Source organism: Oryx dammah, unplaced genomic scaffold, assembly GCF_014754425.2.
Source record: "Oryx dammah isolate SB20612 unplaced genomic scaffold, SCBI_Odam_1.1 HiC_scaffold_23, whole genome shotgun sequence".
NCBI lineage: Eukaryota > Metazoa > Chordata > Mammalia > Artiodactyla > Bovidae > Oryx > Oryx dammah.
The window spans coordinates 79,442,537-79,458,934 of NW_024070207.1; the positions used below are offsets into that span (position 1 = coordinate 79,442,537).

A 16,398-nucleotide genomic window follows, 5' to 3' on the forward strand; every position below is an offset into this window, starting at 1 on the left:
CTTCCGGGGGAGGGAGCCTGTGAACGGAAATGATTCACCCTGCCCAGAAAACGCGGCCAGTCCTGCTAGCTCAGCTTCTGGGTCATTGGAGCAATGAGAGAGAGCGTGGCGTCCTCCCAGGAGGGCGCGGGAAGCAGAGGATGCTCAGCCAAGGCATGACTGTCTGAGGGAACCGCGGACAGGTGGGCGAGAGAGAGTCTTTCCCTCGCTGAGCGGAAAAGGGCGAGAATTCTTCAATTCGGTCCAGCTCCGACAGCTAAAGGCGTTATCTTCTGGGCTAATAAGACGTGGACCGAGGTGGGGAGAGGGGCCGCCCCCGTTAGCAATTTGTACTCCCCGCACACTCCTAGGGAGGGGCGACCCAGGACCGTTGAGGCGGGGGTGGTCCTGGAAACATTCAAAGCTGTCTATCACAATAGCCACGGAAAACCAGGTTGAGATTCCCCATCCCACCCTCGCTTCGTTTTATTCACAAAGTGAAAAAAAAATTCTTTTTTTGATGGCAAGATAAATGTTCTCTGTGGGGGGAAGAAACCCCAATTATGTACGTAGTGGAAATATTTTTTTTATTCAACTTTTGAGATGTGGACTCACGTGTAGTTTTGAGAAATAATACAGAGAATTTCCATGTACTTAAACACTTCCCCCTAAAGGTAACATGTTATCTATAGTAACATGTACTATAGTAAACTATAGTAAAATATTACAATGAGAATATTGATATATTTGATATTGATACAATCCACCCATCATTTACTTTTTTTCAAGTATTGTTTTTATACTTTCAAAAGTTGCTAATATATAATGGACAGTGGTTTAATGTATCCTTTTTAATTGATTCATGGTATTCCGTGGAATAAATGTCTAATTGTTCAGCTGTTCCCCTACTGATTGGAGAAGGAAATGGCAACCCACTCTAGTATTCTTGCCTGGAAAATTCCATGGATGGATGAGCCTGGTAGGCTACAGTCCATGGGGTCGCAAAGAGTCGGACAGGACTGAGCCACTTCATTTTTTTTCCCCTACTGATAGCCATCTACTGATAGCCATCTAGGTGGTTTGATGGACTGTGTTGACAACATCCACAGGCATGTTTACTTGTGAATTTTGGCCTCATATACTACTCTATAGCTTCCCTGGTGGCTCAGACAGTAAAGCGTCTGCCTGCAATGTGGGAGACCCGGGTTTGATCCCTGGGTCAGGAAGATCCTCTGGAGGAGGAAATGGCAACCCACTCCAGTACTCTTGCCTGGAAAATCCCATGGATGGAGGACCCTGGTAGGGTACAGTCCATGGGGTTGCAAAGAGTTGGACAGGACTGAGTGCTTCCCTTTCTTTCTTTCTACTACTCTAGGCATTACTCCTCTGGCTCTCTTCAGTCTCCACTTACTCACAACCCGGCACACAACTTTTTTTTTACTCACAAATTTTTAAAAAATCTGCTGTGCCATCAGCATATTGCAGGATCTTAGTTCCCTGACCAAGGATTGAACCTAGGCACCAGCAGTGAAAGCTTCAAGTCCTAGCCAGTGGGCCATCAGGGACTTCCTAAGGCATATTTGACTTAATTCACTTTGGCTTCTATCTGTCTCCGAGACTCCCTGTCTGATGATTAACAATCTTCCCAAACCAGCAGTTACTTCTCTACCCCTTCCTGTGACCACTCAGCATATTCCACAGTTTCTTGCCCTCACTCTCTTGGTTTTCTCCTGTATCTCTGACTACTGCTCCCCTTTCATCATTTCCAAATATTGGTGTATCCTTGGCCATGATCCTGGCCCCCTACTTTTTTATAGCTAATATTTTGTCCCTAGGTGACTTCATCTTGTCTCCTAGCCTTAATTATTACAAATATTTGTAAGATTCACTAATTTAGGCCTCTGGCCTAGATGTCACCAGACTCATATATGCTATGGCTTGTTGCACATTTTCACATGGATGTCTCATAAGCCATCTGAAATTTAACCCATCCAAACAAATTTCTTGAATTTCCCTAACTAAAACACCCTCCTGTCACCCTCATCTCAACCAATGGCACCATTACACCAAGTTTGTCATGCAAGCCAAAGAGCAGATATATCATGCTTGATTCTCCTTTGTCACTGGCAAATTGTGTTGATACCACTGTCAAAGTGGTATCACAGATACAACCCCTGGGATTTCCCTGGTTAGTCCAGTGGGTAAGAATCCACCTGCTAACGCAGGGGACGTGGGTTCTATTTCTGGTCTGGGAAGATTCCACATGCTGTGGAGCAACTAAGCCCATGCACCACAACTCCCAAGTGCTGCAACTACTGAAGTCCGTGCACCTGGAACGAGAAGCCTCCACAATGAGAAGCTTCCACAATGAGAAGCCTGTGCACAGCTAGAGAGTAGCCCCTGCTCTCCACAACTAGAGAAAGCCCACACAGCAGTGAAGACCCAGTGCAGCCAAAAATAAATAAATAATAAATAAATACAGCAGTGTGTACACGTCAAAAAAAAACGAAAAGGCCTGGCACATAGGTCAATTGGAAAAACTCATAATTCACAGGGCATGAAATACACAGGAAGGTTGTGGGGAATAATTAGCCCTGGACTTAGTACCACTCCATACCCAATTAATCATTAAAGGAAGATACTGAAAAATCAAATTCCTTCCAAGTAACTGTATGTCAGTACACAGATAAGGAAGATTCATAGGAATAATAATAATACTAAAACCCTAGTACCTAATAAGGTAAAATTCACAATGTCTGTTACCAAAAAAAAAAAATGACTAGGCATAAAAAGAAGGTAGAACCTTGAAAAACATATGCTAAGTGAAAAGAGCCAGTCACAAAGGACCACATGTTGTATGCTCTCCTTTGTAGATAATGTTCATAATAGGCAAGTGAAATACAAAGTAGATTAGTGGTTGCCTAGGGCTGGTGGGGTGGGGGATATGACTGGGGGAGAAAGGCAATGACTGCTAAGGAGTATGGGGTTTGGGGGTGCTGAAAATGTTCTAAAACTGATTGTGATGATGGTTGCACAAGCCTGTAAGTATCCTTTAAAAAGAACATTTAACTGTACACTTAAATTGTGTATTGTGTGGTGTGTGAATTATATCTCAATGTTTTTTTTTTTAAGCAGGAAAACAGGATCCATAATAATCTATCAATGGAAATTGACCCAGAATGGACACACATGTTAGAATTAGGAGAGAATAATTCTAAAAAAAAGTTATTAAAAGCTGCACTCCATATGTTAAAAAAAGTTGATCAGAGACATGGAACATTCACCCAAAGTGAATTTCTAAAGATGAAAAATACACCCGATGGGATTAATGACTAGACATTGCAGAAGAAAAACATTAATGACAGAAGTCCTAGCAATAGAAACTAAGAAAATGAAAAAAGGAAAAGGAATCTCCAAAAATAAAAAGAGCATATATGAGCTGTAGAACAATTTTGTGTGACCTAATATGCAGGAAATTGAAACCCCAAAGAAGAGCAGAGGGGACAGAAAAAGTATGTAAAGAATAAAGTCCTAAAATTTTCCAAAATTAATGAAAAATATAAGCTTACAGATCCAAGAAATTCAATAAACACCAGCAAAAGATGCATGAAAAATACTACACAAAGGAACATTGTAATAAAATTGCTCCAAACCAATGAAGAGAAAATCTTTATTTTTTCTTCCAGTTTTATTGAGATATAATTGACTTACAGCACTATATGTGGAAAATTCTGACAGAGATGGGAATACCAGACCACCTGATCTGCCTCTTGAGAAACCTATATGCAGGTCAGGGAGCAACAGTTAGAACTGGACATGGAACAGACTGGTTCCAAATAGGAAAAGGAGTACGTCAAGGCTGTATATTGTCACCCTGCTTATTTAACTTATATGCAGAGTACATCATGAGAAACTCTGGGCTGGAAGAAGCACAAGCTGAAATCAAGATTGCCGGGAGAAATATCAATAACCTCAGATATGCAGATGACACCACCCTTATGGCAGAAAGTGAAGCGGAACTAAAAGGCCTCTTGATGAAAGTGAAAGAGTGAAAAAGTTGGTTTAAAGCTCAACATTCAGAAAACTAAGATCATGGCATCCGGTCCCATCACTTCATGGGAAATAAATGGGGAAACGGTGTCAGACTTTATTTTGGGGGGCTCCAAAATCACTGCAGATGGTGACTGCAGCCATGAAATTAAAAGACACTTACTCCTTGGAAGGAAAGTTATGACCAACCTAGATAGCATATTGAAAAGCAGAAACATTACCTTGCCAATGAAGGTCTGTCTAGTCAAGGCTATGGTTTTTCCAGTAGTCATGTATGGATGTGAGAGTTGGACTGTGAAGAAAGTTGAGTGCCTAAGGATTGACGCTTTTGAACTGTGGTGTTGGAGAAGACTCTTGAGAGTCCTTTGGACTGCAAGGAGATCCAGCTAGTCCATCCTAAAGGAGATCAGTCCTGGGTGTTCACTGGAAGGACTGATGTTGAAGCTGAAACTCCAATAACTTTGGCCACCTGATGCAAAGAACTGACTCATTGGCAAAGACCCTGATGCTGGGAAAGATTCAGGGCAGGAGGAGAAGGGAACGACAGAGGATGAAATGGTTGGATGGCATCACTGACTCAATGGACATGGGTTTGGGTGGACTCCAGGAGTTGGTGATGGACAGGGAGGCCTGGTGTGCTGCTGTTCATGGGGTCGCAAAGAGTTGGACACAACTGAGCAACTGAACTGAACTGACAGCACTATATGTTTGAAGTGTGCAGATAATGACTTGATTTACATACACTGTGAAATGATTATCACAAGTTTAATGAACATCCATCTTTCCATATAAAATTAAGGAAATAGAAAAAAATTTTCCCTGTGATCCTCTTATAATTTACTCTTTTATATATATCATACAGCAGTGTTCATTATATTTATCATGTTGTACATTACATCCCTAGTACTTATTTATCAAATATCTGGAAGTTTGTACCTTTTAAACCTTCTTCATCTTATTCCCCCTTTCCCACCCCACCTCTGAAAAACACAAATCTGATCTTTATGAGTTTGTTTGTTTGTTTTTGAAGGTGGGGATTGAGGAAGGGGCAGCAAGAAAGACAGTTAGGAGGCTATTTCAGTAAATCGATGGTTTTTGGTGCCTTATGGCACAAAGCAAAGAAGACCTAAAGAGCCTCTTGATGAAAGTGAAAGAGGAGAGTAGAAAAGTTGGCTTAAAACTCAACATTCAGAAAACTAAGATCATAGCATGCTTCCCTGGTGGTGCAGAGGTTAAAGCATCTGCCTGCAATGTGGGAGACCTGGGTTTGATCCCTGGGTCAGGAAGATCCCCTAGAGAAGGAAATGGCAACCCACTCCAGTATTCTTGCCTGGAGAATCCCATGGATGGAGGAGCTTGGTGGGCTACAGTCCACGGGTCACAAAGAGTCAGACACGACTGAGTGACTTCACTTTCACTTTTCTTATCCCATCACTTCATGGGAAATAGATGAGGAAACAATGGAAACAGTGAGAGACTTGATGTTGCTGGGCTCCAAAATCACTGCATATGGTGACTGCAGCCATGAAATTAAAAGACATTTGCTCCTTGGAAGAAAACCTATGACCCACCTAGACAACATATTAAAAAGCAGAGACATTTTGCCAACAAAAGTCCGTCTAGTCAAGGCTATGGTTTTTCCAGTAGTCATGTATGGATGTGAGAGTTGGACTATAAAGAAAGCTGAGCACCAAAGAATTGATGCTTTTACAAGGACATCAAACCAGTCCATCCTAAAGGAAATCAGTCCTGAATATTCATTGGAAGGACTGATGCTGAAGCTGAAACTCCAATACTTTGGCCACCTGATGGGAAGAACTGACTCATTGGAAAAGACCCTGATGCTGGAAAAGATTGAAGTGGGAAGAAAAGGGGACAACAGAGGATGAAATGGTTGGATGACATCACCAACTTGATGGACATGAGTTTGAGTAAGCTCCGGGATTTGGTGATGCACCAGGAAGCCTGGTGTGCTGCAGTCCATGGGGTCACAAAGAGTTGGACATGACTGAGGACTGAACTGAACTGTCCTTCAACACAAGGTTGACTTTCAACAAGCTGCCTGGTGCTGTTGAAACTTCTGATAGTAGGAGTACCACCACGCCCCTTCACCTCACCTTTATTCCTGGAGCAAATAGGACTTAGCATCTTATTTGAATTAAGATGTATTCCTAAGTCTTTAATCCTTTTTAGTTTGCTTTTCAAACTAGCAGTCTGATTATTTACTTACTTAACAGGACAGTCACCAGAGAATGAAGAATGATGCACATGCCTGTCATGCCAAGTTGTCACAAGAAGGGCGTCAGGATCTAAAAGGACCCACCTGTCATGATTAAGTAACCTGTGGAAGAAATCCAAACTAGGATGAATGTTTAGGCATTCTAGATTTGTGGGAATGAGTTTCAAGTATCTATATCTCAGTCAAAATCTTTCTTAAAACAGAAATCTTGAAGTTAAACATGGCTCTGCTCAAATCTGGTTGGGTCAACTTTAATATTAGAATTTCTCCTTGGAACATTTCACCTTTTGTGGATATGACTCAATGAATTAATTTTCTCTTAACACATCCTGGAAAATTGATTGTTTGGCAATTGAGAAATTAGGTTTTGCTCTGATGTTCTGAAAAGTAACATACTAATCCCCTTCATTAATAGCTAATTATTAACATTTATTCGTTTATTTATCCAATGTATATTGAGTGCCTACAACACACCAGGTACCTGTACTAAGTGTTGGAGAATGGAACAATAAACAGAACAATGTCCTTGGAAGAAAAAGGTGAATAAATGGATGAGTAAACATATATTTATATATAAATTAGAGATAAATGGATTAGGAGATAGGAAGGGTTGCTACCTTATTTGGGATGATCACAGAAACTTCTATGATAAGGTGACATTGGAGCAGAAACCTGAGGGAATGAAGTCTGGAAGTTTGGGGAAAGAGCATTCTGGGAGAAGGAACAGCGGCCTGAGCAAGTGAGTCACAGAAGTATGTTGTGGGGGCAGAATATGCAGGGCCTCATCGCCATTTTAAATGCTTTGGCTCCTATTCTGAGAGAGATAGGGAGCCATTTGGAGGGTCTGGAGCAGAGAAGAGAAACATAACCAGACTGGCTTCTGTGTGTGGACCACCCAGAAGGCAGAGAGTAGGGGAAGGGGCAGCAAGAAAGACAGTTAGGAGGCTATTTCAGTAAATCACACAGTGGTGCCTTGGACACTGGGCAGTGGAGGAGATGTTTTCTGGAATTATTTTGAAGGTAGAGCTGAAGGACTATGTTGACGGGATTAGATACAGGGTGTGTGGATGATAAGAGTTAAGAATGACTCAGAAGGTTTTAGTTAAGCTGAGAGTCAGCTAGAGAAGCAGATTAGGAGTTTTGTATTGTCCTTGTGAATTCTGAAATGCTTCTGAAATATCATTTAGAGATGTTAAGTAGGTGATTGGATATGACTAAAGGTCAGGAGTGAGGTACAGGCTGGAGATAACACATTCAGGAGGCATCAGAATATCAAACTCATTTACAGCCAGAGGAAATTACCTAGGAAGTGAAAGTAGGCGAGGTTAGAAGCCTAAGTCCTGGGGCATTTCCAAGGTATAATGTGTAATGAGGAGGAACTGGCAAAAGACTGAGTAGGAGCAGCCAGTGTGGCAGGAACAGAACCAAGGAAGGATTTCTGGAAGTCAAGAGAAAAAGCATTTCAAGAAGGGAGTCAAATGTTGCTGAGAGGGAATGATAAGGAGCACTCATGATATGCAGGCACTGGGTGTACAAAGATGAACCAGAATGCCAGGCACATAGTAGGTGTCCATGTACTTTTAATTGTAACAAAATATACACAACAAAGTGCTTCACTGGGGGTTCAAAGGTAAAGAATCTGCCTTCAAAGCAGGAAACCCGAGTTTGATCCCTAGGTGGGGAAGATTCCATGGAGAAGGGAATAGCTGGCTACCCAATCCAGGATTCTTGGCTGGAAAATCCCATGGACAGAGAAGCCTGGTGGGCTACAGCCCATGGGATCAACTGAGTGACTAACACTTTCACTTTTTAATACATAACATAAAATTTACTACCTTAACCATTTTAAAGTATACAGTGCATGAGTGTTAAGAATATTTACATTGTTGTGCAACAAATCTTCAGAACTTTTTTATCTTGCAAAACTGAAACTCTAGACTCATTAAACAACATCTCAGCCTCCTGCCCCTCCCCAGTCCCTGGCAACTACCTTTCTACCTTACATTTCTATGAATTTGACTCCTTTAGATACCTCACATAAGTGGAAACATACAGTATTTGTATTCTTATGACTGGCTTATTTCACACAACATAATGTTCTCAAGGTTCATTCGTGTTGCACCATGTGTCAGAATTTTCTTCCCTTTAGAGGCTGAATAATATTCTATTGTATGAATATCCCACTTTTTGCTTATCCATTCATTTATTGATGGACACTTGGATTGCTTCCACCTTTTGGCTTTTGTGACTAATGCCGCAATGAACATGGGTATGTGAAGTCTATTTCATACTGTGCTTTCTTTTTTTTTTTCAGGTAGTTTCGTTATTTTATTTTTGTGGTAACTTTACAGTATTTTAAGGTTATATATGTTTAAACATCTCCCTGAAAAGGGCTGACTTATAATGATCTAAACGTGACTGTATCATTTTTCTACTATAAGGTGGGAGAGAACTCCCTTTGTAAAACTATGAATCCAAATAAATGACTGTTTACAAAGCTGGCTCTGATGGTAACTAAAACATTACCAATTTCATTTTTTTTTTTAAAAAAAAGCAATGTTCCGTCATTGCCATGGGTCTGATCTGAACACAAATCCAATCTGATTTGTGTTCTATTCAAGACAGCTTCCCATGTTGCAGCCTCTAGGGGGCAAGCATGCAAATTATAGGATGGACTGGCTTTAAGTTAAGTGTTTCTAAAGGCAACAAGAAGCTCCCTAGGGAAGAAGCTTCCTCCTATAAAGGCAGGAACCTGTTTACAAAAGCTCATATACCTTGAAATTAATAGGAATTCTATACCTGTGGGGGATACTGGGTGGTCACAACTCAAAAGATGGACATAACCAATGCAGCATCTCTCCAGATCCTTCCTTTAATGTCAGGTAATGCTTCAACCCAAACACAGGATACATACTGTAATGAAAAGGACCTGAGGGCATCTGAGTCATGCATGGTATAGTAAGTACAAACCTTAAAGGTGAAGTCGCTCAGTCGTGTACGACTCTTCGTGACCCCATGGACTGTAGCCTAACAGGCTCTTCCATCCATGGGATTCTCCAGGCAAGAATACTGGAGTGGGTTGCCATTTCCTTCTCTAGGGGATCTTCCCGACCCAGGGATCGAACCCAGGTCTCCTGCATTGGAGGCAGACGCTTTAACCAGTGAGCCACCAGGCAAGTACAACCTTGTTCCCACGCAAAGGAGCAGTCAAGGGCCTGGAAGATTCACCTCTTTATTTCTCTTTCCTGCTGGGCTTAAAGTCCATGGAAGAGAAAGAGCTTTCAATCAGTGGAACCAATGAGGCGTCAGGGCCTTGGAGGGTAGATTTGGTTGTACAGGATTACAAAATATATTTAAGAAAAAAACAGCCCAGGCCTCCCAGCAGTATCCCAAGCCTCAGCTGGTCCAGTGGCCCAACCTCTACATCATACTGTGCTTTCAATTATTCTGGATATTTTTACAGAAGTGGAATTGTTGGATCCTATGGTAATTCTGTTTTTTTTTTTTTTTTTTTTTTTTTTGTAATTTTGGGGGAACTGCCATATATTTTTTTTTCCATAGTGGCTGCACAATTTTATATTCCTACCAAGAGTGCACAAGGGTTCTAATTTTCTCCACATCTGAACCAACACTTCTTTTCTTTTTCATAGTAACCATCCTAATGAGTGTGAGGCCCAGAGAATTATCATTCTTGATCTGTATGGCAGTTCCCTGGAAACCTTCACTTACAGGGCTTGTCTTTATTTGACCTGATACAGAGCTCTCTCTGAATCACATCTGCTGAGGTGGTGATAACAGCTGGAATCAACAAGAAGTTGACCAAAAAATCATGAAAAACTGGGAGTGAGATGTCCAGAGGGACCTTTGAAAAACTCTGACATATTTCTGGGAATCTGGAAGGCCACATGCATGTGCAACTGCAGGACTGCAAGCATGCCCAGGAAAGAGCTGAGAAGACCGTATGCTTTCACCTCTGGGTGATTTTTTTTAATTGGAATATAGCTGATTTACAATGTGTGGTAGTGTCAGGTGTACAGCAAAGTGAGTCAGTTACCCATATATATATACATATTTCCACTCATTTTCAAATTGTTTTCCCATACTGCTTATTAAAGAACATTGAGTAGAATTCCCTGTGCTGGACAGTAGGTCCTTATTAGTTATCTATTTTATATGTAGTAGTGTGTATATGACCAATCCAGTCTCCTAATGCATCACTTTCCCCCATGTTTCCCTTTCGGTAAACCATAAATTTGACTTTGAGATCTGTGAGTCTGTTTAAGTTCATTTGTATCATTCTGTTTTAGATTCCACATATAAGTGGCATCATGTGGTATTTTTACTTCCTCGCCTGACTTACTTCACTTAGTATGATAAACTCTAGGTCCATCTGTGTTGCTACAAATGGCATTATTTCCACCTCTGCGTGATCTTGATGCCCTGTGGAAAACTCTGCTAAGGCAGAGCTGTAAACTACCTTGCTGGAGTTTTCAAAGCATTCAGTGACACACACAGAAACCCTAGGCAAAGGTTGAAGACCTGGTTCAAAGAACTTAAGGAAATCTCTGTTGGCTGGCTACTAAGTTAATGAAGGTCACTTTGGTGAGCACACACAACAAACGATATAGACTTTACGAAAGTAGTTAAGAAAAGTCACTAAACACCAGCAACAACCAACCCTGGGGAGGAGAGAATCTGAATTTCAGAGCTGCCACATTATTTCAAATGTCCACATTTTAAATTACAATGAAAACAGAAGTATAAACCAGATTTCCCTGGTGGTTCAGTGGTTCAGAATCCACCTGCCAATGGAGGGGACATGGGTTTTATCCCTGGTCCAGGAAGATCCCACATGCTGCAGGGCAACTAAGCCCGTGTGCCACAGCTACTGAGCCTGCAATCTAGAGCCTCTGCTCTGCAACAAGAGAAGCCACCACAGTGAGAAGCCCACACACTGCAACTAGAGAGAAGTCCTCACTCACCACAACTAGAGAAAGCCCGCCCACAGTAACAGAGTAACCCAGCACAGCCAAAAATAAATACATAAAATAAAAATATAGTATAAACCATACACAGGGGGAAAGTCACTAAATAGAAACCATCCCTGCTGCTGCTAAGTCACTTCAGTCGTGTCCGACTCTGTGCGACCCCATCGACGGCAGCCCACCAGGCTCCCCTGTCCCTTGGATTCTGCAGGCAAGAACACTGGAGTGGGTTGCCATTTCCTTCTCCAATGTGTGAAAGTGAAAAGTGAAAGTGAAGTCGCTCAGTCGTGTCCGATTCTTAGCGACCCCATGGGCTGCAGCCTACCAGGCTCCTCCATCCATAGGATTTTCCAGGCAAGAGTACTGGAGTGGGGTGCCATTGCCTTCACCGGAAACCATCCCTAAGGAAGCCCAAACATTGGATGTACTACATTTTAGATTTTTTTTTAAGTACAGTTGATTTACAGTGTTGTGTTAGTTTCTGGTGTACAGTATAAGTGATTAAGAATATATATATTCTGGGGTTTCCCTGGTGGTCCAGTGGCTAAGTCTCTACACACCCAATGCAGGGAGCCTAGGTTTGATCCCTGGTCAGGGAACTAGATCCCACATGCCACAACTACGAGTTCACATACTGCAACTAAAAATCCTGCATGCCACAATTAAGACCCAGTGCAACCAAAAAAAAAGTGTGTGTGTGTGTGTGTGTGTATATATATATATATATATATATGCTAATCCCAAACTCATAATTTATCCCTCCTCCATCCCCTTTCCCCTTTGTTAACCATAAATTTATTTTCTATGTCTGTGAGTCTGTTGCTATTTTGGAAATAAGTTCAGTTGTATCATATTTTATTTTTTGGCTGTGCTGGGTCTTTGTTGCAGCATGCAGGCCTCTCTAGTTATCTGCAGGCTTAATCCCCCCAGGGCATGTGGGATCTTAGTTCCCATAGGTTAAATTGAACCCGCATCCACCTGCAGTGGAAGGCAGATTTTGAACCACTAGGCCATCAGGGAAGTCCCTGTATCATATTTTGGATTTCACATGTAAGAGTCACATTTAAGTGATAGCAAGTTTCCCACATGGCGCAGTGGTAAAGAATCTGCCTGCCAATCTAGGAGACACAGAGAATGGAGATTTGATCTCTGGGTCACGAAGACCCCATGGAGTAGAAAATAGTAACCTGCTCCAGTATTCTTGCCTGGAAAATTCCATGGACAGAGGAGCCTGGCGGGCTACAGTCCATGGGGTCACAAAAGAGTTGGACACAACTGAACGACCAACACTTTCACTGCCATTTGCAACAACATTAATGGACTTCAAGGACATTTTGCTAAGTGAAATAAGCCAGACACAGAAAGACAAGTACTACCTGATTCCACTTATGAGGTATGTAAAATAGATTTGGGACTTCCCTGGTGGTTCAGTGGTTAAGAATCCACCTTGCAATGCAGAGGACATAGGTTTGATCCCTGGTCAGGGAACTAAGATCCCACATGCCACAGGGCCACTAAGCCTATGAGCTCTAGAGCCTGTGAGACACAAGAGAGTCTGCATGCTGCAACTACTGAAGCCTATGTGCCACAACTAGGGACTCTGGGTGCTGCAACTAAAGATCCTGCATAATGCAATGAAGATCTCATGTGCCACAACTAAGACCCAACACAGCCAAATAAACAAATATTAAAAATAAAATAATCAAATTCATACAATTAAAGACTAGAATGGTGGTTAACAGGGGCTGGGTAGAGGGGGAAATGGGAAGTTATTAATCAACAGGCATAAATTTCAGTTAGGTAAGATTAATAAGCTCTGGAAATTTGCTGTACATTGTATCTGTAATCAACAATAATGTATTATATACTTAAAATTTGTTAAAAGCAGAGTTCTTATGTTGAGTATTTTCATCACAATAAGATATAAAAAATAAAGCTCTTTGCAAAAAAAAAAAATATGGATTGGTTAATCTATTTTGGAAGCCTTCTCCATTTTGCATTAATGAGAGTCTAGTTGTCACTATGGCCTTTGTCCTAGAGATATTGCCCAAGGTTTGACACTGAAACAGGTCTGCCATTTTCTTTTAAATGCTTTTCAAAATTAATTATTTTTATTTTTGGTTGCACTGGGTCTTCATTGCTGCTAGTGGGCTTTCTCTAATTGCAGAGAGTAGGGGGCTACTCTCTAGTTGTGGTACATGGGTTTCTCACTGAGATGGCTTCGCTTGTTGTGGAGCACAGGGTCTGGGCACATGGGCTCAACAGTTGTGGTTCATGGGCTCTAGAGCATGCAGGCTTTAGTAGTTGAGGCAAGTAGGTTCAGTAGTTTCGACTCACAGGTTCCAGAGCAGGGGCTCAGTAGTTGTGGCACACAGGCTTGGTGGGCCTGCGGCATGTGGGATCTTCCTGGACCAGGGAACCCATGTCCCCTGCATTTGCAGGGTGGATTCTCATCCACTGTGCCACAAGGGAAGTCCTGCAGTTTTCTTTTGAAGAGTAGTTTGTAACTGGTGCTTGTACCATAAGCCCCTGGGGGGTTCATTATAACAGAGTGCTAGTTCCCAACTACAGAATGTCAAATTCATTAGGTCCAGAAAGGACCTGAGAATTTGTATTTCTGCCCTGTTTACAGGTGATGCTGCTGCTGCTGGTCTGGGGTCCATACTTTGAGAATCACTGCTTACCTGATACCACAAAGTAATAAAACTCTGCCCCTGGAGAACTGTCCTAACCTCCTCATGGGAACCCTTGATTCAAGATATGGCCAGAGTCCCTAGAATGACAGGAAGCTGGGACTTGGCTGAGTTTACAAACAGGTTTAGGATTAGCAGGAATTGAACCTGCTTGGTACTAAATGTTTGTTTAATAAATGACAAGTATGTTGGAGAGAGGGAAAAAAAACCCTACAACTAATGGTGTACTTAATGGCATAAGACTGACTACTTTCCCCTTAAAACCCAGAATGAGACACATATCTACTCTCACTACTGCTCTTTTACATTGTACTGAAGATTCTAGTCAATGCATAAAAGCAAGAAGAAATAAAAGGCATCTGGATTGGAAAGAAATAAACCTGTCTTTATTTGCAGAAACATAATTATCTAGTAGAAAACCCAATGGAATCTATAAAAAAGGTAATAAACTTGTTATTTTAGCATGATTGGAGGATGAAAGATCAATGTACGAAAATCAACTGTACTTTCTCTGGCACTTCAGTGGTTAAGACGTGGTGCTCCCATTGCAGGGGAACTAAGATCCCACATGCTGCATAACACAGCCAAAAAAAAGAACGTGGAGAACTGATTTTCAAAAATTATTTATTTGGCTGCACTGGGCCTTAGTTGTGGCATGTCGATCGAACCCAGACGCCCTGCATTGGGTGGAGTATCAGCCACTGGACCACCAGTGAAGTTCTGGATAACCAATTTCTTTTAAAAGGCACAAAGCCATGCAGTGGAGGAAGGATGGTTTTTGTAACAAATGGTGCTAGAACAGTTGGATATTCATACCCAAAGGAAGGAGCCTGGATTCATACCTCCTACTATATACAATGTGTTAGTTGCTCAGTTGTGTCTGACTCCTTGCGACCCCATGGAGTGTAGATCACCAGGCTCCTCTGTCCATAGGGATTCTCCAGGCAAGAATATTGGATTGGGTGGCCATTCCCTTCTCCAGGGGATCTTCCCAACTCAGGGATCAAACCTGGGTCTCTTGTACTGCAAAAAGTAATTCAAAATGGATTAAAGATGTAAATATATTATCTGAAACTATAAAACTTCTAGAAAACCTTGTGATCTTGGATTAGGCGAAGATTTCTTAGATAAGACATCAAAAGGACAATCCACAAAGAACAAATTGATAAATTTGACTACATCAACACTGAACATTTCTGCTTTTCAAAAGCCATTGCTAACTTTCTGCCTCACCAGCCATTGCAGAGCAGTGGCTGTGGCTGTGCTCTTCCCCATGGCCATGGGCCTTAACAAGGGCCACAAGATGACCAAGAACGTGAGCAAACTGAGGCACAGCCACTTCCTCGGGCGCCTCACCAAGCACACCAAGTTCATGTGGGACATGATCCGGGAGGTGTGCAGCTTCACCCCTTATGAGCGGCGGGCCATGGAGCTACTCAAGGTCTTCAAGGACAAGCGGGCCCGCAAGTTCATCAAGAAAAGGGTGCGGACATACATCTGTGCCAAGAGGAAGAGAGAGGAGCTGAGCAATGTCCTGGCCACCATGAGGAAAGTGGCAGCCAAGAACGACTGAGCCCTTCCCCTGTGTGCACAATAAACCTTTTCAGAAAAAAAAAAGACATTGTTAAGAGAACAAACAGACAAGCCACAGACTGCCAAGAAAAATACTTGCAAAGCATATATCTGATAAAGTGTCTGTATCCAGAAGATATAAGAACTGCTTTTTGAAAGTTCTATTAATAGGATATGGCAAAGGGGTGGTTTATCTCTAATCTTCATAAAGATTCTTAAAGCTAGAAAAAATGGAATAGATGAATAATTTGCAAAGAAGAAATAGAGACACAGATGTAGAGAACAAATGTTTGGATAACAAGGGGGAAAGAGGGTGGGACGAACTGGAAGCTTGGGATTGACATATTTACACTACTATGAGTAAAATAAATAATAGATATTTACAATACTGTGTGTATAATAGATAACTAATGCAAACCTACTGTACAGCATAGGGAACTCTACTCAATTGGAAGGAAATCCAAAAAAAAGGGGGTGGGATATATGTATATGTGCAACTGATTCACTTTGCTGTACATCAGACTAAAACATTGTAAAGCAACTATATGCCAATAAAAAAAAATTAAAGCAACCTGGGTCTCCTGCATTGGCAGGTGGATTCTTTTACCACTATCACCACTTCATATCTTTGCTCAAATGCCACCTTCATAATAAAACCTTCCCTGATCATCCTATGAATACTGCGCACTCTGGATCCCCTTTACCCTGCTGTACTTTCTCCCTGCACCCCTTTCCATGGTTGTTCACACCTTTAACATACTGGATAATTCTCATGCTTATTGCCTCTCAGCCCCACTGGAATGTCAGCTCCACAAGGGCAAGGATCTGTCTTGTTTTGCTCATGATCTTCAGTAACTAGTATCAAGCCTGGCATTGAATA

General features: G+C 41.8%; 1 protein-coding gene and 1 long non-coding RNA gene across 2 annotated transcripts; one reads left to right on the forward strand and one right to left on the reverse strand.

Annotated features, from left to right (window-relative positions):
- Positions 1-9,115: 9,115 nt before the first annotated feature.
- On the reverse strand, positions 9,116-15,829 carry LOC120882121. Its single transcript, XR_005725421.1, has 4 exons — positions 15,818-15,829; positions 9,998-10,001; positions 9,453-9,703; positions 9,116-9,238 (listed from the first exon to the last, which is right to left on the reverse strand). It is a non-coding gene; the product is annotated as an uncharacterized LOC120882121 (long non-coding RNA).
- LOC120882120 (60S ribosomal protein L36-like) lies at positions 14,317-15,557 on the forward strand. Its single transcript, XM_040265953.1, has one exon. It carries the CDS (start codon positions 15,220-15,222, stop codon positions 15,517-15,519), a length of 300 nt encoding a protein of 99 aa, XP_040121887.1. The 5' UTR covers positions 14,317-15,219; the 3' UTR covers positions 15,520-15,557.
- Positions 15,830-16,398: the final 569 nt, after the last annotated feature.